Source organism: Coregonus lavaretus, assembly GCF_964263955.1.
Source record: "Coregonus lavaretus genome assembly, chromosome: 4".
NCBI lineage: Eukaryota > Metazoa > Chordata > Actinopteri > Salmoniformes > Salmonidae > Coregonus > Coregonus lavaretus.
Window position 1 is genome coordinate 54,757,943 of NC_139991.1, and position 22,789 is coordinate 54,780,731.

General features: G+C 46.1%; 1 protein-coding gene across 1 annotated transcript in view; it reads left to right on the forward strand.

Moving 5' to 3' along the window:
- The window catches only part of LOC311128429 (matrix metalloproteinase-17-like), a gene marked incomplete at its 3' end in the record, with an annotated part of 41,470 nt that overhangs the window by 6,567 nt on the left and 12,114 nt on the right, over nucleotides 1-22,789 (forward strand). The window contains exons 3-6 of the mRNA XM_084160563.1: nucleotides 10,647-10,933; nucleotides 15,023-15,199; nucleotides 20,389-20,491; nucleotides 22,238-22,320. Coding sequence (XP_084016689.1) covers nucleotides 10,647-10,933; nucleotides 15,023-15,199; nucleotides 20,389-20,491; nucleotides 22,238-22,320 — 650 coding nt within the window. The remainder of the gene's footprint in view (nucleotides 1-10,646; nucleotides 10,934-15,022; nucleotides 15,200-20,388; nucleotides 20,492-22,237; nucleotides 22,321-22,789) is intronic.

A 22,789-nucleotide genomic window follows, 5' to 3' on the forward strand; every position in this document is an offset into this window, starting at 1 on the left:
AGAATAATAGTAGAGATAATTATTTATTTCAGCCTTTATTTCTTTCATCACATTCCCAGTGGGTCAGAAATTTACATACACTCAATTAGTATTTGGTAGCATTGCCTTTACATTGTTTAACTTGGGTCAAATGTTTTGGGTAGCCTTCCACAAGCTTCCCACAATAAGTTGGGTGAATTTTGGCCCATTCCTCCTGACAGAGCTGGTGTAACTGAGTCAGGTTTGTAGGACTCCATGCTCGCACACGCTTTTTCAGTTCTGCCCACACATTTTCTATAGGATTGAGGTCAGGGCTTTGTGATGGCCACTCCAATACCTTGACTGTGTTGTCCTTAAGCCATTTTGCCACAACTTTGGAAGTATGCTTGGGGTCATTGTTCATTTGGAAGACCCATTTGCGACCAAGCTTTAACTTCCTGACTGATGTCTTGAGATGTTGCTTCAATATATCCACATACGTTTCCTTCCTCATGATGCCATCTATTTTGTGAAGTGCACCAGTCCCTCCTGCAGCAAAGCACCCCCACAGCATGATGCTGCCACCTCCGTGCTTCACGGTTGGGATGGTGTTCTTCGTCTTGCAAGGGACCCCCTTTTTCCTCCAAACATAACAATGGTAATTATGGCCAAACAGTTCTATTTTTGTTTCATCAGACCAGAGGACATTTCTCCAAAAAGTACGATCTTTGTCCCCATGTGCAGTTGCAAACCGTAGTCTGGCTTTTTTATGGCGGTTTTGGAGCAGTGGCCTCTTCCTTGCTGAGCGGCCTTTCAGGTTATGTCGATATAGGACTCGTTTTACTGTGGATATAGATACTTTTGTACCTGTTTCCTCCAGCATCTTAACAGGGTCCTTTTCTGTTGTTCTGGGATTGATTTGCACTTTTCGCACCAAAGTACGTTCATCTCTAGGAGACAGAACGCGTCTCCTTCCTGAGTGGTATGACGGCTGCGTGGTCCCATGGTGTTTATACTTGCGTACTATTGTTTGTACAGATGAACGTGGTACCTTCAGGCATTTGGAAATTGCTCCCAAGGATGAACCAGACTTGTGGAGGTCTACTGGTCTTGGCTGATTTCTTTTGATTTTCCCATGATGTCAAGCAAAGAGGCACTGAGTTTGAAGGTAGGCCTTGAAATAGATCCACAGGTACACCTCCAATTGACTCAAATTATGTCAATTAGCCTATCAGAAGCTTCTAAAGCCATGACATAATTTTCTGGAATTTTCCAAGCTGTTTAAAGGCACAGTCAACTTAGTGTATGTAAACTTCTGACCCACTGGAATTGTGATACAGTGAATTATAAGTGAAATAATCTGTCTATAAACAATTGTTGGAAAAATTACTTGTGTCATGCACAAAGTAGATGTCCTATCTGACTTGCCAAAACTATAGTTTGTTAACAAGAAATTTGTGGAGTGGTTGAAAAACGAGTTTAATTGACTCCAACCTAAGTGTATGTAAACTTCCGACTTCAACTGTATATATAGTATTGTCAGTGGGCTAGCACCCCTAGTGTGTACTCTGTGAAGGTTATTCTCCAATGGGCTGGATTCCCATATCGACATAGTGAAGGAAGGGGTATTTGGCCTGGAGAGAGTAACAGAATCAAGTCAGAACTCACAGCAAGTCCAAAACAGGCTCTATTTTAGTAACTCACACATATGTCAAGTTTCCATCTGAGATTTACCCCATTGTTTTACACAAAAGGCTCAGTCTTTTCTGTTTCCATATACGCAGGCCAGCACCTGTGTCTCACTGGGTCATGGCTGTGGTGGACCTGCTCTGACTTGGGGCCAAACCAGGCTACTGGTACTTTTCAGCTCTCATTTACATAACAACGGCTAACTGTGAACTTTAACACCTCATAAAGCAACTGTCTTGATGATACAGAGGTTGTTGATCCTGCTCGCCCCAAGTCTTTAGTGTCACGCTCCTGAACAGTGCTTAATGTGTAGCCCAATAACAAGGCATAGCCTACAGTCAGGAACGCACAGAAAATCAGTCAGTGAACAAACAGCATGCAGACAAAACAGGCCTTTCGCAAAATTTGCACAGGTTGGAAAGCAAATGGCTCCTGCTGAAAAGAGAAGACTCTAATCTGTCTGCTGTAGGCTACCGAAATATTTGATCAACTTCCAAATATTGTTTTACAAGTAAATAGGACTATAATTTCCTCCTCAGATTGTAGCCTACAATATTTGTCTCCACGCACCTAGGCCTAGGCTATTGATGGATTCAAGACAATGTCGTTTTTTATTGATATCAGATTCTCAGTTTGTCAGTGTCAAAGTAGCCTGTCATTTTGATAATTTGTGGGGTATTCAAATTATTAAAAGATTCTGCCAAAGTCTCCAGTCATGTAAAATTATGTAGAATTGCATGAAATGCATTTATAAAAGGCCACATTCTTCCTGGACCCTAGGGTACTAAACATTTTCCCCATGTGTGCAACTTCTGTAAGTACCCCTACTCTACTTCTCTATGTATGCCACCACGCAAATGCAATGTGATGATATGCATGCAATGCTTTATTATAAAGCTGATTTTCCGGTACCTCAAAGCGCCCAAGGTCACCCCATCTCGTGCTCACTTTTTCTTCTGGCACCTCCCGATTTACAAATTAAGCACTGCTCCTGATGGAAACATAATTACAATAGAGTTTACATTAACAACATAAAACACTGGCGACACACTGGTGTAGGGTAAATCTTAGGTGGATGTGCAGCATATAGGATTAGGACTGTATAGTATTTTATAGTACTGTATCCTAACCCCCAAACTAGGGCTTGACTTTGTTGTTTTGTTGTCCTTGTATCGTGCATTATTCAAAGTATGAGACAGGTTGCATTTGGTTTGATGTCAAAGATAAACTAGTCACCTGTGACACAGCACTTCATGGTATCGAGTATGGAACAATGATCATGGTCAATCCAATAATAATGCCTTGATGTCATGAGACTCGCTATCAGTGGAGAGATGTATAGGACACCATGATAGGCCAATTTCAGACCTGAATGGCGTAAGGATGAAGATTGATTGGCTGGTGAGAGCAGGGGTTGGTGGATCCAGCTGTTGGGACATGTACCCGTAACAGCCCCAGCATTAGTCAGACAGAAGACACAGCCTCCTAATCACACTGTTAGCCCAGTTCATCACCCAGCAGACTGCCTCCTGCTCGTTAGCAGCTAGATTAATCACCTAAACAGATAGGTGGGGATAGCAGAGCAGCCTCCCTCCCTCCCTCCCTCCCTCCCTCTCTGTCTGTCTGTCTGTCTGTCTGTCTGTCTGTCTGTCTGTCTGTCTGTCTGTCTGTCTTTCTGTCTGTCTGTCTACTGCTCTAATTCACTTCCCAAAGGATCCTACTGGCTGGCTGGCTGGCTAGCTGGCTGGCTAACTGGCTGGCTGGGTTAACATGGAAGAAGGAGACACTCATGATAAGCATCAGTCACTCTGTTAACATGACCTTACTGTACCCTCTGATTCCTATCTGGACCGACTTTCACTCACTGAGTACAATGGAGCTGAGAATAAGCATGGATAAGAGTGATAGGTTAGATATAGTGTAGGTTGTCCCATGTGCCCAGTGTTACACACACACAAGTGTCCAGGCAAGATAGGTGTTAGGGATACAGTATAGGAGAGGAGAGAGTCGGGTGTATGTGAACCAAAGGACAGACCAAAGGAAACTAAGAAAGCCCCATCACATCAGCATTATACCATAGCTGGGTGATCCAATGATGAGGCTGTTTCCATAAAGTGATACTAATAATAAGGGGACATCACATCAATCCCTCCCCTCTCCTTGTGCTGTCATCATTAGAGCTGTGATTGACAGCTGAGATAGCCATTGTGACAGGGAGATGGAGGAAGAGGGACCTCACTCCTGACAAAGGATGGATGGATTAGGCGTGATTATTTTCCTACTGAAGGACAGTGTGTCTTTAAGTTCCATAAATTGACAGATTTGTAACTTTGAGATTAGCTTTTTTATCACGCAGTTATTACTCAGCCCAGAGTGTAAAAGTTAAAGAATAAAGGCACTGTTAAGTTCCTGTGTCAGCGGTCAATAAGGTGTGAGGGTAATTCTTATAATTCTAGCAGGACAGAGGTGTGAGGGGCAGTGGCAGTCCTCTTCAGAGGAACAAAGACAAGAGGACCTGTCTCGGTCAGGGCTGATAGAGACTCACGCAGGTCTCTCTTTTAATTTAGGGAACTCTCTTTGGAGCCTGACGTGTGTGTGTGTGTGTGTGTGTGTGTGTGTGTGTGTGTGTGTGTGTGTGTGTGTGTGTGTGTGTGTGCGTGTGTGCATGTGTGTGTGCATGTGTGTGTGCATGTGTGTGTGCATGTGAGAGAGAAAACCAGCTCATTTCATATCGGGGCCAGGGAGCCACGGGAGGTGAATCCTGATGACAGATTTAAGATACTTAGTTTCAGCATTCTCCTCCCCCCCCCCCCCCCCCCCCACACTCTTAATCTGAGTCATCAGACTATGCGGCTGTGGCTGGACTTGCAAATTATAAATCAACATTTGAGTTGCGATTGGAGGACTTCGGAAAGGCTGGCAGCCAGTGCTCAGTGTATATCCATCTCAGGTCAGAGTCACATACTGCTCATCCCTGTACGGACTACCTAATGGTCAGCCCTGAAAAAAGACTGCACTTAGTTATCCATTAAATGAAGGTGTTCATCGCACAGACATCCTGCTATGGACAAATTGAGTTGGATGGGGAAATGGCACAGGAAATAAGCTGCCCGGATCATTGATGACCTAGGCGACCCTGAAAGCATTTTTGCAGTGTTTCCTATCTAGTGTGCAGTAGGGCTGGGCGGTATACCGTATTTTACGATATACCGGTATTGATGCACGGACTGTTTTGGGTTTTTACTTTACCTTCTATAACAGTATTTGAATGTTTGGTTTGTTAAATTGTATACGCTGTGTGTAAAGTCCATTTTTATAGTTTACTTCGCTACTTGAGTCATCTCTCTCTGCTCTCTCTCCATGCCGCTTTCCACACAGATGTAGCCCCGCCCCCTGTCATTCAAGGAGCGCATTTGCTGTTCTTCGACCACGAGACACTTGCATTCGGTCTGCATGGTCAATACAGCACATGCAACAATGTTGATGACAACGATGCTGTTTTCACTTTGCTTCTTAATATAAATTCACTAACATTCTATAATTACACTATTCGTTTGTGTTTCTTACATCTGCAAACAGCTAGTTTGTCTTTTCTTAGCAAGTTGGGCCTAAATCTTGTTAGCCGCTAATGCGAGTCGCTAGTTAGCTGGCTGGCTAGCTAATAAATGTACAGTCGTGGTCAAAAGTTTAGAGACTGACACAAGTATTGGTCTTCACAAAGTTTGCTGCTTCAGTGTTTTTAGATATTTTTGTAAGATGTTACTATGGTATACTGAAGTATAATTACAAGCATTCCATAAGTGTCAAAGGCTTTTATTGACAATTACATGACGTTTATGCAAAGAGTCAATATTTGCAGTGTTGACTCTTCTTTTTCAAGACCTCTGCAATCCACCGTGGCATGCTGTCTATTAACTTCTGGGCCACATCCTGACTGATGGCAGCCCATTCTTGCATAATCAATGCTTGGAGTTTGTCAGAATTTGTGGGTTTTTGTTTGTCCACCTGCCTCTTGAGGATTGACCACAAATTCTCAATGGGATTAAGGTCTGAGGAGTTTCCTGGCCATGGACCCAAAATGTCGATGTTTTGTTCCCCGAGCCACTTAGTTATCACTTTTGCCTCATGGCAAAGTGCTCCATCATGCTGGAAAAGGCATTGTTCGTCACCAAACTGTTCTTGGATGGTTGGGAGAAATTGCTCTTGGGGGATGTGTTGGTACCATTCTTTATTCATGGCTGTGTTCTTAGGACAAATTGTGAGGGAGCCCACTCCCTTGGCTGAGAAGCAACCCCACACATAAATGGTCTCAGGATGCTTTACTGTTGGCATGACACAGGACTGATGGTAGCGCTCACCTTGTCTTCTCCGGACAAGCTTTTTTCCGGATGCCCCAAACAATCGGAAAGGGGATTCATCAGAGAAAATGACTTTACCCCAGTCCTCAACAGTCCAATCCCTGTACCTTTTTCAGAATATCCCTGATGTTTTTCCTGGAGAGAAGTGGCTTCCTCGCTGCCCTTCTTGACACCAGGCCATCCTCCAAAAGTCTTCGCCTCACTGTGCATGCAGATGCACTCACACATGCCTGCTGCCATTCCTGAGCAAGCTCTGCACTGGTGGTGCCCCGATCCCGCAGCTGAATCAACTTTAGGAGACAATCCTGGCGCTTGCTGGACTTTCTTGGGCGCCCTGAAGCCTTCTTCACAACAATTGAACCTCTCTCCTTGAAGTTCTTGATGATCCGATAAATGGTTGATTTAGGTGCAATCTTACTTGCAGCAATATCCTTGCCTGTGAAGCCCTTTTTGTGCAAAGCAATGATGACGGCACGTGTTTCCTTGCAGGTAACCATGGTTAACAAAGGAATAACAATGATTTCAAGCACCACCCTTTTAAAGCTTCCAGTCTGTTATTCTAACTCAATCAGCATGACAGAGTGATCTCCAGCCTTGTCCTCGTCAACACTCTCACCTGTGTTAACGAGAGAATCACTGACATGATGTCAGCTGGTCCTTTTGTGGCAGGTCTGAAATGCAGTCAGAGCAAACGTAATTAGCTATACAGCCTGATAATACCAGTTATGGTGTACATAGACCTAAATCAGCGTGTTGTTTGTGCAACAGTATCTTCTAAATCAAATAGTAATATGTGAAGCATGAATATGTTAGCTACATGAAGTAGCTAAGAGAAAACATTAAATGTAGCCAAAGATTATAGGGTCCCCTAGGAAACACTTATCAACACTTTGGTTCCTACCCTGTCACAATAACTCCTCCCTGGCATTTTAATTAGTTGTCATGTCAAACAACACTATTGAGTTGCGTACACCCTCTTCCAAAATTCAACAACTGTAAACTCCCTCAGTCAAACTACAGCTCAGGGTCAATTATCCCTTTTTGTGTCTCAACCTTATGTCTCCACAAGGATTTACAGTGCTCACAAAAACAGTTGCGCACACACACACACAGATAGCCTTCAGTTGCCATGCCCTGTCAGCACCACCAATGATGTGACACCATAATGGGTCCAGACTCATCCAAAGTCAGAGTCAGGGCCTGTGGTCGAAACAACAGTCTGTCACACACCGAAAGGTTACCTATGTCTGTCTAAAGTTTCTAAAGTATAGATATAGAAGTCATTGTAATTCTATGGTTTAAACTTGTCAAGGTTCTATCTTCAATCATTCACCTGCAAGAATTGCACTTCCAAAATTCCATTCCATTTAGAAAATGTTTTGTTTGTGCTGTTTGCTCTTGTTTTGTGCACTTGCATTGTGAATGTGAAATAAAAGTTTCACAATATTACTAAAGTATTTATTCAATAAAAGGTTTTTATCACACACATATTATATTGGACTTCGCCGGCGGAAATATACATTCTCAGTGTAGCAATCATATTTCCTACTTAATGCTATTCCTAGACAGGCTCCAGGGCCATGATGGTCAATGTATTTTTAATGTACTTGCTCAGATAGCGTGTGTAAACACAGCCAATGTCATGGGATTCTAGAGCTCATCTGTGATGCAGGGGAGGCTGCCTCTGACCTTGGCTAGCAGGCTGCTATTACCCACAACTCCACCTCTCCCCAACTCCCTGACTTCACTGCCCTCCCCGTCCCTGCATCAAAAGCTACTGAGCATGTGAACTACCTATGGACTCCTGTAGCCAAACGCACAGAACAAAAATATAAATTCAACATGTAAAATGTTGGTCCCATGTTTCATGAGCTGAAATAAAAGATCCCAGAAATGTTCCATACTCACAAAAAGCTTATTTCTCTAAGATTTGGTGCACAGATTTCTTCACATCCCCGTCAGTGAGCATTTCTCCTTTACGAAGATAATCCATCCACCTGACAGGTGTGGCATATCAAGAAGCTGATTGAACATTGTGCTGGGGACAATAAAAGGCCACTCTAAAATGTGCAATATTGTCACACAACACAATGCCACAGATGTGTCAAGTTTTGAGGGAGCGTGCAATTGGCATGCTGACTTCAGGAATGTCCACCATACAGTAGCTGTTGCCAGAGAATTGAATGTTCATTTCTCTACCATAAGCCGCCTCCAACGTCATTTTAGAGAATTTGGCAGTACGTTCAACCGGCCTCACAACTGCAGACCACGTGTAACCACGCAAGTCCAGGACCTCCACATCCGGCTTCTTCACCTGGGGGATCGTCTGAGACCAGCCACCCAGACAGCTGATGAAACAGTGGGTTTGCACAACTGAAGAATTTCTGCACAAACTGTCAGAAACCGTCTCAGGGAAGCTCATCTGCGTGCTCGTCGACCTCACCAGGGTCTTGACCTGATTGCAGTTTGGCGTCGTAACCGACTTCAGTGGGCAAATGCTCACCTTTGATGACCACTGGCACGCTGAAGAAGTGTGCTCTTCACAGATGAATCCCAGTTTCAACTGTACCGGGCAGATGGCAGACAGCGTGTATGGCGTTGTGTGGGAATGCGGTTTGCTGATGTCAACGTTGTGAACAGAGTGCCCCATGGTGGCGGTGGGGTTATGGTTTGGGCAGGCATAAGCTACAGACAACGAACACAATTACATTTTATCGATGGCAATTTCAATGCACAGTGATACCGTGACGAGATCCTGAGACCAATTTTCGAGCCATTCATCCATCACCATCATCTCATGTTTCAGCATGATAATGCACGGCCCCATGTCACAAGGATCTGTACACAATTCCTGGAAGCTGAAAATGTCCCAGTTCTTCCATGGCCTGCATACTTACCAGACATGAGCATGTTTGGGATGCTTTGGATCGACGAGTACGACAGCATGTTCCAGTTTCTGCCAATATCCAGCAACTTTGCACAGCCATTGAAGAATAGTGGGACACAGGCCACAATCAACAGCCTGACCAACTCTATGTAAAGGAGATGTGTTGCGATGCATGAGGCAAATGGTGGTCACACCAGGTACTGACTGGTTTTCTGATCCATGCTACTATCTTTTTTTATGTATCTGTTACCGACAGATGCATATCTGTATTCTCAGTGAAATCATGTGAAATCCGTAGATTAGGGCCTAATGAATTTGTTTAAATTGACTGATTTCCTTATATGAACTGTAACTCAGTAAAATCTTTGAAATAGTTGCATGTAGCGTTTATATTTCTGTTCAGTGCACATAACGAGTAGCTAGCAAAGTTGGCTAATGGAGGTTGTATGACTCTGGTTACTAGGAAGTAGAGAGAAGAGAAGGGGAGAGAGAGGGCAAGATTATAACTTCCCCACTGTTTATTCAAATCCTATTACTGCTGCAGCAAAGGGAGAGACAGAGATACGATGGAGAGAGGGAGAAACAGAGCGAGAGAGAGAAGGGAGGAGAGTGCCTCGAAAGCTATTCCTGAAAGCTCATTTTGTGTCTTTTTCCTCTCTCACTCTCATCTCTCCGCAACTCAGTTCAAAGAATTTTGATGCATTCGAATGCTATGGTCAATCTGTTTTCCACTGCGAGGGCTCACCAACCCATGAAATGGAAAAGGAGATACAATCAGTGGGTATCTGCAAACAAGCCCTATAGTCATTCATGAACTGAAAATCTGTTGACATCAGCTAACATTTTCTTGACCAGTGAATGCAGCTCTGCCGGTGTACTTGTACTGTATTCTTATTTTGACCTTTCCTCTCCCCCTCTCCCCCTCTCACTCTCTCCCCCTCTCCCCCTATCCCCCTCTCTCCCCCTCTCCCCCTCTCCCCCTCTCACTCTCTCCCCCTCTCCCCCTCTCCCCCTCTCACTCTCTCCCCCCTCCCCCCCTCCCCCTCTCACTCTCTCCCCCTCTCCCCCTCTCACTCTCTCCCCCTCTCCCCTCTCCCCCTCTCACTCTCTCCCCCTCTCTCCCCCTCTCCCCCTCTCACTCTCTCCCCCTCTCTCCCCCTCTCCCCCTCTCCCTCTCTCCCCCTCTCACTCTCTCCCCCTCTCCCCCTCTCCCCCTCTCACTCTCTCCCCCTCTCCCCCTCTCCCCTCTCACTCTCTCCCCCTCTCCCCCTCTCCCCCTCTCACTTTCTCCCCCTCTCCCCCTCTCACTCTCTTCCCCTCTCCCCCTCTCCCCCTCTCTCCCCCTCTCACCCTCTCACTCTCTCCCCCTCTCTCCCCCTCTACCCCTCTCACGCTCTCCCCCTCTCCCCCTCTCCCCCTCTCACCCTCTCACCCTCTCACCCTCTCCCCCTCTCCCCCTCTCCCCCTCTCACTCTCTCCCCCTCTCCCCCTCTCACCCTCTCACTCTCTCCCCCTCTCCCCCTCTCACTCTCTCCCCCTCTCCCCCTCTCACTCTCTCCCCCTCTCCCCCTCTCACTCTCTCCCCCTCTCCCCCTCTCCCCCTCTCTCCCCCTCTCTCCCCCTCTCCCCCTCTCACTCTCTCTCCTCCTCTTATCTTTTTTCTCCTCTCTCGCCCTCTTCTCCTCTACTCCTGTTCCTACTTCCATTTGCTTCCACTATCCTTCTCTCTCCATCTCCCTCCTCTCCACCTCCAGGATACGTACCTTTCCTAAGGAGTCTCCTCTGTTGGGTCGAGATACGGTACGGGCTCTCATGTACTACGCCCTCAAGGTCTGGAGTGACATCTCACCCCTAAACTTCCACGAAGTGGCGGGCAACGATGCAGACATCCAGATTGACTTCACCAAGGCCGACCACAACGACGGGTACCCCTTCGATGGGCCGGGGGGCACTGTGGCACACGCCTTCTTCCCCGGAGAGAGGTTCACGGCAGGGGACACCCACTTTGATGATGATGAGGCCTGGACCTTCAGATCACCAGGTGAGTGGTTGGTGGTTTACTGTGCCTTCAGTGACCAGTGTGTATTGTACATGGATTGTATATGTGGTATACTGTTAATTTGTTCATTATATTTATTTATATGAAGTACATTTCCAGGAGTTTGCGTGTGTGTGTGCGTGAGTACGTGCGTGCGTGCAATGCCCTCACGGCTCTAGCAGTTGAACGGTCAGCCATGGGTCAGTCATTCTGACCAGCCGCTCCCAGACTCACAGATGCTCTCATTAATCATTTAGTCTGCCTGCTGCTGCTCGGCTGATCGACTGCCCAACACCTCCCCCTCTTCCAGCTCCCATTCTCATCAGCCTGAGTGGACTCAAGGTGCCCCCCACCCCCCCATCTCTCCCTTCCTGTCCATCTCTGATGGAGAAAGTAATGCCTTTTCTGTTATGCCCTTACCTCTCCTTCCTTCCTGAGACAGAAGGAGGAAGAGGATAGCAGGCGAGCACAGACAGTGTTGGTAAATGTTTGTCTCTTTCTCAAGTAGGGTAAACGAGAACGAGCTCCCCCTTCGTCTCCCCACCTATGATGAGACTAGAACTGCTGAGAGCAGAGATGCATATCCTAGTTTATAGATGAATATTCCACTCTAGCTAAGCCCAATACCTCCACATGGCTTGCCTTGATAACGATAGCAAGACAACCAAACACATCTGGAGAGGTGATGTGATGTAATGTGTGATGTATGCTGGCCCCATGACCACTCTGACAGGACAGATACAGTACATCACCCTCCCAAAGACACACAGAACCAGACCTCAGTGTGGGGGGTAGGAGAGGAGCAGGGCTGCATGATGCAGACTGACCCAGCTGGTGTGCCATGTTGATGGGGCCAGGCCGCCAGGCCGTGCACTGGTCTCCCCCTGTCCTGCAGGAGGCCTCCCGGGACAGCGGCTCCGTCTGCTCCAATTAGGGCTCCCACCAGGCCAGACCAGGCAGGCAGGCAGGCGGCAGATGCTTACACGGGGCCTGGCAGGTTGAGTACAGGGGGAGGGAGGGGAGAGACTGCGGGGATCAGGGCAATACACTTAGAAGGTGGGTGATTATTGAAAAATCCAGCTTCTCTCCAAGCATCTCACATCATTGGCACACTGCATGAATAAATGATGATGATGAGGAGGAAGTGAAGGATAATGGTAATGATGAAAATTATGATTTACCCTTCTCAACCCACACAAGGAATGAGATCACTCAAGTATTTGCTTATGATATGACTCCTTTATCTGAAACAATTGAATGTCCCAAACCACCATCTAGATTTCTAGTATAATTTCCTCCTTCTTCATCGCTTGGATTGAACAAGGAATGTAGTCCTCTATTTATTAGTGTTTTTTTGCATTTCATGTTTGCCTCAACTCTCTGGCGGCAGACGTGAGTCGCCGAGGCAGAGGGGAGACAGTTAATTAAACAGCTCTTAATTTCTTCTCAGCTTCACAGTCCGTCGGGTCGACACCGCGTCTCTTAGTTTCTCCACTCAGTAGGCTGTGCTAACCTCAAAGCTCTGTTACTAAAACTTACCTTGGTGAGTGTTATGTATGTGTCGTATGGTTATTGTTGTGTTTACGACACTGAAGGATTGTGTTCTTTGACATGCGTACTGAAAATGTTGTTGGTGCTTTGGGTAAGAAAAGGGAGTTAAACGTTAACTAGGTGTCCCTAGTTTTCTGTCATAATAGCGAGCCATACAGGTGATTCTTTCAGCAAGGTGTTTTAGTCAGCAACAGGATTTAAGGCCCTGGCTCTCTTCCCTATACCCTCCTAGATATTGGAGTGGGTTGTTGTTCCTGCAACTTTCCAACAAGAAGATATTCTTTGGAGAACTTGTAAACTTGTAAGGTCAGGAGCTAGAAGTGAAACACGGCAGTTCAGCAGATTTCCGGGGCCCTAATCTCCTTAAGAAGGATGGACCTTATCAGCTTTCCCTCTCGCCCTTCTTTTCTCTCGCCTCTTGCCTATTTTCTGAAAACGTATCCCAGTGTATTGTTCTTGGCAGGGCCTGCTAATGTGTTGTAATTAGCACTGAATTGAAACCTGGCGTTTGGAGAACAGTGTAGCTAGCAGAATGCGAAATGCTCCATTTAAGTTCTCAAGCATTCTGCGCTCCACTGGTTGATTGACAGGGGAGACATCCAATGCAGTGGCCGGGGCAGACTCTCGGGGTCCGGGTCACGTTAGTGGAGCCAGGTAAAGGCTGTTTTTGTTTTGACAGCAGGCAGATTGCTTTTATTAATTATCTCTCCGCTAATGCAGAATGATTCGGCTGGCCGAAACAAAAGGTTCATTAAGCAGGTGTGTTTTTGATGACTTTCGTAATTTGGCTTTGGTTCGCAACGCGTGTGTGCACGTATTAGTGTGTTCATGTTTATGTTAGTGAGAGAGAGAGAGAGACAGAAAGAGAGAGAGAGACAGAGACAGAGACAGAGACAGAAACAGACAGAGAAAAAGAAAGAGAGAGAGAGAGGGGGGGGGGGGGGGGGGGGGGAGAGAAATGATAGGGTAGAAGGGAGAAATCGCTCCACACTGCTCATCCACATTATCAAGCTGTCAGCCAGTCATTTAGTCTCCCTGCTCTGGCTGACAGGCTCCTCAGGGACCATGCTGCACACCATGGCCAAACAGGCTGTACTCCATCACCAACACCACCACAGAGGAACAGCAGCCCTCTCTTGAGGAATGGAGAGAGACAAAGCTGATAGCGTTTTGGCTGAGTAAACAGTCACAGGGCTGAACCTGCTGTAGTCAGTGTATAGAGGACTCTAACAGGGAATAGGGTCTGTTCCTCTCATCACACACACAGTCTTTACTATCATCCTCCACAGACCTCCTAAAGCCTACCCAGCAGGAACCTGGCCAGCTGTGGCTTGCTTTTAGAGGGTACCCATCCCCAAATCTGATGGGACAGACAGACTCCATCTGGCCTGCACTCTTTCTCTCCCTCTCTCTGCACCCCCTGCAGCTAACCATCCCAGACCAGAATATTTTACCAGAAGGGTCCAACTGAATGAATACAGCATTTAAATGAATCTAGAACATCGGCCAAATCTCTGTGTGGCAAGGTTGGACACAGGCAGGCAGTCTGTTGTGTACCCATAGGGATGAACACCACAGTGACTCTGTGTAAAATAAATGGTACCATGACCTCCCTCCTTCCATCCCCCGCTCTCCCATCCTCTCTTCCTCTTATCCTCCCTTCCTCCTCCACGCTGCATACTCCTTGTAAATTAAATGGTACCATGACTTCCCTCCCTCCTTCACTTCCTCTCATACATAGTCCATTTCTCCACTCCATTTCTGCACAATGTGCTCCTGTAGATTAGGACATGTATTGGGCCTTCAATCGCCCTGGTGAATAACCAGGAGGGAATATATCAGCACCTCTCTCCTTTGTCTGTGTTTGAGCATGACACTAAGGCGCAGCCAAGCCTGTGCTAATCTAAGGCTAGCTATGCACACAGGGGCAGGGAACCTAGCTTGCTGTGTCATGCTAACACACACACCACACCAACGAGTTTGGTGGATGGTGGAGCCGCAATCTAAATCTCTTAGCTGCAGGTTTGAACTCTTAGTCTCGCTTAGCAGAGCCAGACGAGCAGGTTCTTTCTTTTTTTAGCAAATTCAGCCGAGGAGGAGGGAAGAGGTGTTTTTAGCCTGCTGCAGTCGCTCCAGGTGTCCCTCCATGCTCTGTAGCTGACAGCTTGCAGCTCAGACTGTATTTCCATATCTATCTCTCTATGCTTTGTGCCTAAAAGCATTAAAAGCATTTGTGCCTGTCTGCTTCTCCTCTTAACTCTAACAATATGGAGATGAGTTCAGAAGTAAGAGAAACACACTCTGCAATCCAAACACTTGATAGTAGAGGTGTACTAGATCAGTCCAACACTGTCCAAAATGGAGAGTTGAGAAGGTAGTAATAGCATTCTTCTGTCTGTCAGTGAGGTGTGTTTTCATGATATGAAAGCCGTATCAAAACTTCTCTCTGCTCTGATTGATGGAGAAATCTCACTGTTCTTTTTCTCACGTCTATCCTCCCTCTCTCTTTCTCTCCCTCTCCCTCTCTCTCTCTCTCCTCAGACTCTCACGGGATGGATCTGTTTGCGGTAGCAGTGCATGAGTTTGGTCATGCTATTGGCCTGGCCCACACCTCAGCCATAGAGTCCATCATGAGGCCGTACTACCAGGGCCCTGTGGGGGACCCACTCAAGTACAACCTCCCCTATGAGGACAAGGTCCGCGTCTGGCAGCTTTATGGTACGTACCTCAAATCGCCTCACCATCACGGGAAAAAGGCTGATAAAGGGTATAAAGTAGATAGCGACATAACACCACAGCTGCTTCTTACCCTGCAAAGTTTCCCAACACTGTGAGTAATACATACAGTGCATTCAGAAAGTATTCAAACCTCTTCACTTTTCCCACATTTTGTTATGTTATACAGCCTTATTCTAAAATGGATTAAATTGGTTTTTTTTTCTCATCAATCTACACACAATACCATGTAATGACAAAACAAAAACAGGTTTTTAGACATTTTTGCAACTGTAAACAAAAACAAAAAACGGAAATATCACATTTACATAAGTATTCAGATCCTTTACTCAGTACTTTGTTGAAGCACCTTTGGCAGCGATTACAGCCTCGAGTCTTCTTAGGTATGACGCTACAAGCTTGGCACACCTGTATTTGGGGAGTTTCTCCCATTCATCTCTGCAGATCCTCTCAGGCTCTGTCAGGTTGGATGGGGAGTGTTGCTGCACAGCTATTTTCAGGTCTCTCCAGAGACGTTCGATCGGGTTCAAGTCTGGGCACTGGCTGGGCCACTCAAGGACATTCAGAGACTTGTCCCGAAGCCACTCCTGCGTTGTCTTGGCTGTGTGCTTAGGGTCATTGTAATGTTGGAAGGTGAACCTTCGCACCCAGTCTGAGGTCCTGAGAGCTCTGGAGCAGGTTTTCATCAAGGATCTCTCTGTACTTTGCTCCGTTCATCTTTCCCTCGATCCTGACTGGTCTCCCAGTCCCTGCCGCTGAAAAACATCCCCACTGCATGATGCTGCCACCACCATGCTTCACCGTAGGATGGTGCCAGGTTTCCTCCAGATGTGTCGCTTGGCATTGAAGCTAAAGAGTTCAATCTTGGTTTCATCAGACCAGAGAATCCTGTTTTTCATGGTCTGAGAGTCCTTTAGGTGCCTTTTAGCAAACTCCAAGCGGGCTGTCATGTGCCTTTTACTGAGGAGTGACTTCCGTCTGGCCACTCTACCTAAAGGCCTGATTGGTGGAGTGCTGCAGAGATGGTTGTCCTTCTGGAAGGTTCTCCCATCTCCACAGAGGAACGCTGGAGCTCTGTCAGAGTGACCATCGGGTTCTTGGTCACCTCCCTGACCAAAGCCATTCTCTCCTGATTACTCAGTTTGGCTGGGCAGCCAGCTCTAGGAAGAGTCTTGGTGGTTCCAAACTTCTTCCATTTAAGAACGATGGAGGCCTCTGTGTTCTTGGGGACCTTCATTGCTAAATAAATGTTTTGGTACTCTTCCCCAGATCTGTGCCTTGACACAATCCTGTCTCTGAGCTCTACGGACAATTCCTTCAACCTCATGGCTTGGTTTTTGCTCTGACATGCACTGTCAACTGTGGGACCTTATATAGACAGGTGTGTGCCTTTCCAAATCATGCCCTATCAATTGAATTTAACACAGGTGGACTCCAATCAAGGTGTAGAAACATCTCAAGGATGATCAATGGAAACAGGATGCACCTGAGCTTTTTTGATTGGAGTCCACCTGTGGTCAATTCAATTGATTGGACATGATTTGGAAAGGCACACACCTGTCTATATAAGGTCCCACAGTTGACAGTGCATGTCAGAGCAAAAACCAAGCCGTGAGGTCAAAGGAATTGTCCTTAGAGCTCTGAGCAGGATTGTGTCAAGGCACAGATCTGGGGAAGGGTACCAAAAAATGTCTGCAGCACTGAAGGTCCCCAAGAACACAGTGGCCTCCAACATTCTTAAATGGATGAAGTTTGGAACCACCAAAACCTTTCCTAGAGCTGGCCGCCCGGCCAAACTGAGCAATCGAGGGAGAAGGGCTCTTTATGTTAGAGCGGGCAGACGGAAGCCACTCCTCAGTAAAAGGCATATGACAGCCCGCTTGGAGTTTGCTAAAAGGCACCTAAAAGGACTCTCAGACCATAAAAAAAACAAGATTCTCTGGTCTGATGGAACCAAGATTGAACTCTTTAGCTTCAATGCCAAGCGACACGTCTGGAGGAAACCTGGCACCATCCTACGGTGAAGCATGGTGGTGGCAGCATCATGCAGTGGTGATGTTTTTCAGCGGCAGGGACTGGGAGACTAATTAGGATCGAGGGAAAGATGAACGGAGCAAAGTACAGAGAGATCCTTGATGAAAACCTGCTCCAGAGCGCTCAGGAATGAATGTCCGTGAGTGGCCCAGCCAGAGGCCAGACTTGAACCCGATTCAACATCTCTGGAGAGACCTGAAAATAGCTGTGCAGCGACGCTCCCCATCCAACCTGACAGAGGTTGAGAGGATCTGCGGGAGAAGAATGGGAGAAACTCCCCAAATACAGGTGTGCCAAGCTTGTAGCGTCATACCCAAGAGGACTCGAGGCTGTAATCGCTGGCAAAGGTGTTTCAACAAAGTACTGAGTAAAGGGTCTGAATACTTATAAAAATGTGTATTTTATTTTCTTTATTTTTATACATTTGCTAAGACTTCTAAAAAACGGTTTTTGCTTTGTCATTATGGGGTATTGTGTGTAGATTGATGAGGGGGAAAAAACCTATTTAATCCATTTTAGAATAAGGCTGTAACGTAACAAAATGTTGAAAAAGTCAAGGGGTCTGAATACTTTCTGAATGCACTGTATATACGCTACCGTTCAAAAGTTTGGGGTCACTTAGAAATGTCCTTGTTTTCGAAATAAAAAAAATGTGTCCATTAAAATAACATCAAATTGATCAGAAATACAGTGTAGACATTGTTAATGTTGTAAATGGCTATTGTAGCTGGAAACAGCTGATTTTATATGTAATATCTACATAGGCGTACAGAGGCCCATTATCAGTCCTGTGTTCCAATGGCACATTGTGTTTGCTAATCCAAGTTTATCATTTTAAAAGGCTAATTTATCATTAGAAAACCCTTTTGCAATTATGTTAGCACAGCTGAAAACTGTTGTGCTGATTAAAGAAGCAATAAAACTGACCTTCTTGAGACTAGTTGAGTATCTGGAGCATCAGCAATTGTGGGTTTGATTACAGGCTCAAAATGGCCAGAAACAAATAACTTTCTTCTGAAACTCGTCAGTCTATTCTTGTTCTGAGAAATATAGGCTATTCCATGAGGGAAATTGCCAAGAAACTGAAGGTCTCATACAACGCTGTGTACTACTCCCTTCACAGAACAGCGCAAACTGGCTCTAACCAGAATAGAAAGAGGAGTGGGAGGCCCCGGTGCACAACTGAGCAAGAGGACATATACATTAGAGTTTCTAGTTTGAGAAACAGGCGCCTCACAGGTCCTCAACTGGCAGCTTCATTAAATAGTACCCGCAAAACACCAGTCTCAACGTCAACAGTGGAGAGGCGACTCCGGGATGCTGACCTTCTAGGCAGAGTTACAAAGAAAAAGCCATATCTCAGACTGGCCAATAAAAAGAAAAGATTAAGATGGGCAAAAGAACACAGACACTGGACAGAGGAAGATTGGAAAAAAGTGTTATGGACAGACGAATCGAAGTCTGAGGCGTTTGTATCACAAAGAATAACATTTGTGAGACGCAGACCAAATGAAAAGATGCTGGAGGAGTGCTTGATGCCATCTGTCAAGCATGTTGGAGGCAATGTGATGGTCTGGGGGTGCTTTGGTGATGGTAAAGTGGGAGAGGTGTACAGGGTAAAAGGGATCTTGAAGAAGTAAGGCTGTCACTCCATTTTGCAACGCCATGCCATACCCTGTGGACGGCGCTTGATTGGAGCCAATTTCCTCCTACAACAGGACAATGACCCAAAGCACATCTCCAAACTATGCAATAACTATTTAGGGAAGAAGCAGTCAGCTGGTATTCTGTCTATAATGGAGTGGCCAGCACAGTCACCGGATCTCAACCCTATTGAGCTGTTGTGGGAGTGCCCATCAAGCCAATCCAACTTGTGGGAGGTGCTTCAGGAAGCATGGGGTGAAATCTCTTCAGATTACCTCAACAAATTGACAACTAGAATGCCAAAGGTCTGCAAGGCTGTAATTGCTGCAAATTGAGGATTCTTTGACAAAAGCAAAGTTTGAAGGACACAATTATTATTTCAATTAAAAATCATTATTTCTAATCTTGTCAATGACTACATTTCCTATGCATTTTGCTATATTTCCTATTCAAACTAATTTCATGTATGTTTTCATGGAAAACAAGGACATTTCTAAGTGAGCCCAAACCTTTGACCTGTAGTGTGTATGTGTCTATCTATCTACCTCCTCTCTCCATCTCGCATATTCCAGTCATCTGCCACTCCATTCTCCTCTCCACCTTTCTTTCTTATTACCTATGTTATTTATAGTACTACATTGATATTGATTACTGCATTGTTGGGTTTAGAGCATACAAGAAAGGCATTTCACTGTACTTAAACACGTGACATTAAAACTTCAAACTATTTCAGTCTTCCTTATCCTTCTCTCCATAAATCTGAACACCTCTTGCCTTGCTACTCCTCTATAATTATTTTATACCCGCCCCCCCACACGCCTACCTCACTTATACTTGACATACATCAATTGACTGGCATCCTGCCATCCCTTCTATGTACACATACTGTGCGGAAAATCCTAGAGGGACTGTATACATTAGCTGTCTAATCTACAGGCACAGACCGCCCCACTCTCGCACCCACAACCACCCCTCAAACCTCTCACTGCAAATGTCTCCTAGAATTACCCATGATTCCTAGTGGGACGTGTCCGCCCATCCCTCAGTGCAACGCGGCGGTGCAGAGCAGGAAACCCAAGGCCTCGGCACAGGAAGCAGAATTGATTAGTTTGTATGCAGTGATAATTGATTTAATTAGCGTGCTGGTTAGAGTGGGAGGGAGCGGAGAGAAGGCTTTAATTGGTCATCTCTGTGGCACAGACTCTGCTTATCACTGTGTGCCATGTTACTGAGAGAGGGGGGGAGAGGAAGACGGATAGGTGAGAGGGGATACGTGGCTGGGGTAGAAGGGAAGAGACTGGAGAGGTAACATGCAAGGTAGGACAAAGGACAAAGGAGAGAGAGAGAGAGAGAGAGAGAGAGCAAGGGAGAAAACATGTTGAATCATGCTGGCGCTGTAGAGGGGGTGTATGCTTGGAATGTATGTATGTGAATGTGGGGTTGTGTGTCTCTAAGTACAGTTGAATTGACCCTTGACCTCTGGTTCTTCCCAGGGGTGAGCGATTCAGTGTCACATACGGCCCAGCCAGATGACCCCTCCCAGACCGCTGACCCACCTGTACTACTGGACCTCCCTGAGAACAGATCTACTGTCCCGTAAGTCACACACACACACACACACACACACACACACATTCACACTCAATATAATAAATCTGCTGCTGACACACATACACTCACCCACTGACATACACCCAGAGGCCAGTTTATTAGGTACATCACCCCGTTCACGAAAATGGTTCACTCCTACAGACAGTGAGTCACGTGGCTCCGGCATCATCGAGGCATTCAGTTACTGTTCGATTGAACGTTAGAATGGGCAAAACAAGTGACCTAAGCGATTTTGAGCGTGGTATGATCGTCAGTGCCAGGCGCGCCGGTTCCAAGAATAGTGCAACAAGCAAAAAACATCCAGTTAGCGGTAGTCCTGTGGGCGAAAACAGCTCGATGATGAGAGGTCGAAGGAGAATGGCAAGAATCGTGCAAGCTAACAGGCGGGCCACAAGCAGACAAATAACGTCGTAGTACAACAGTGGTGTGCAGAACAGCATCTCGGAACGCACAACTCGTCTATCCTTGTCACAGATGGGCTATTGCAGCAGACGACCACACCAGGTTCCACTCCTATCAGCTAAAAACAAGAAGAAGCAGCTCCAGTGGGCACACGATCACCAACACTGGACAATTGAGGAGTGGAAAGATATTGCCTGGTCCGTCAAATCCCGGTTCCTAATGGCAGAGTCAGGATTTGGCGCAAGCAGCATGAGTCCATGGCCCCATCCTGCCTGGTGTCAATTGTACAGGCTCGTGCTGGTGGTGGTGGTGTATTGGTGTGGGGAATGTTTTCGTGGCACACTTTAGGTCTCTTGATACTGTACCAATTGAGCAATGTTTCCATGCCCCGAAGAATTCAAACTGTTCTGGAGGCAAAGGGGGATCTGACCCGGTACTAGATGGGTGTATCTAATAAACTGGCCACTGAGTGTATATCTACACACACCCGTATACATCCAAACTCAATCTCAGAAACTTACAGACCCATTCTCCCTCCCTCAGTCTTCAGACTGTCCTGCAGTTCAGCGAGTTTGGACACTGTCACAATGCCGCAGAGAGAGATAGCAGTCCTTATTTCACCTTGTTTCCCAGTGTGCTCAGAGTATAAAATGAGTCTGTTTATAACACACCCCGTCGCCTGTGTTCACACACCAGACCACACAGCACTCAACAGCAAGTGTCAGAACAGAAGCACCAAGAAAATAATAGATTTTCATACTTGACTGGTAGAAAGTGGATACTTTATCCTCTTTTTGTTATTTTCCCCCACTCCTCTCTGTAGCTTTCCCTTATCATTTCTCGGCCACTCCATCTTGCAGGATGATGTGTGGACAAGGTAGATTTAGCCTGACAAAGGTCACTAATATAGTCCTCTCTGCCCAGCTCCTCTGTTAATAGTCCCTGAATAGAGATCTTTGTTAATAAGGAGCTAGGCGAGTAGCGTCTCACAAAAGCAGCCCTGTTGTGGTAATTGCCTCATCATTTGCAGCCCGGACACGTCAGGCGCTTAAAGTCAGTCATTAGCACTGGGATAATGCATGCGAGGACCTCGGTCTCCTGCGTCAGGATGATAACATCTCCCTGGATGTTTGGCCTGTTTTTTAATTGACACACACACACAGTAGATAAACACACTAACATAGTGTGCATGGACGCTCTGCACACATAAACACAAACACTGGTTTAAGATGAGAAGACACTGATTTAGACTGGCATAGTGGTTTGGTGTACATTCTGTCTTAGTTTCTTTAATTAATTCCACCCTCCCTCTCTCTCTTCCTCTCTTAGGCCAGCACGAGATTCCCCTGACAGGTGCACCAGTCACTTTGATGCAGTGGCCCAGATTCGTGGGGAGGCCTTCTTTTTCAAAGGTACAGAGAGAGGCCAGAGGGAGAGAGAACAGTTTGTGGCACTGCCTGCAATCGATATAAAAGGCAGCCAAGCATGTCTCTCAGAGTTCCACACACACCTTCACACTCCCTGGACAGACAGCCAGATAGACAGACCCTGGAGGGGCCCATTGTCCCATGTTGACTGTAAAACTATATGGTTTGAATTGAGGATAGACACATGGCCAGGTCTCTCTCGAAAAATAGATTCTTAATTAACATCTGTTAACCTCAAGAGACCTCCATGATAATATAAAATGTTTAATTTGGTCTGTATGTTATGGACGCTGTTAATAGTCTGTAGAGCTGCAGATTAAAAAGTATTATACAACGAGTGGGTCTAATCCTGAATGCTGATTGGTTAAAACCGCATTCCAGCCGGTGTCTATTCCACAAGTTACCACCAGCTAAATCTATGACGTTGAAATGCCTATTTACTCTGTTCCATCTG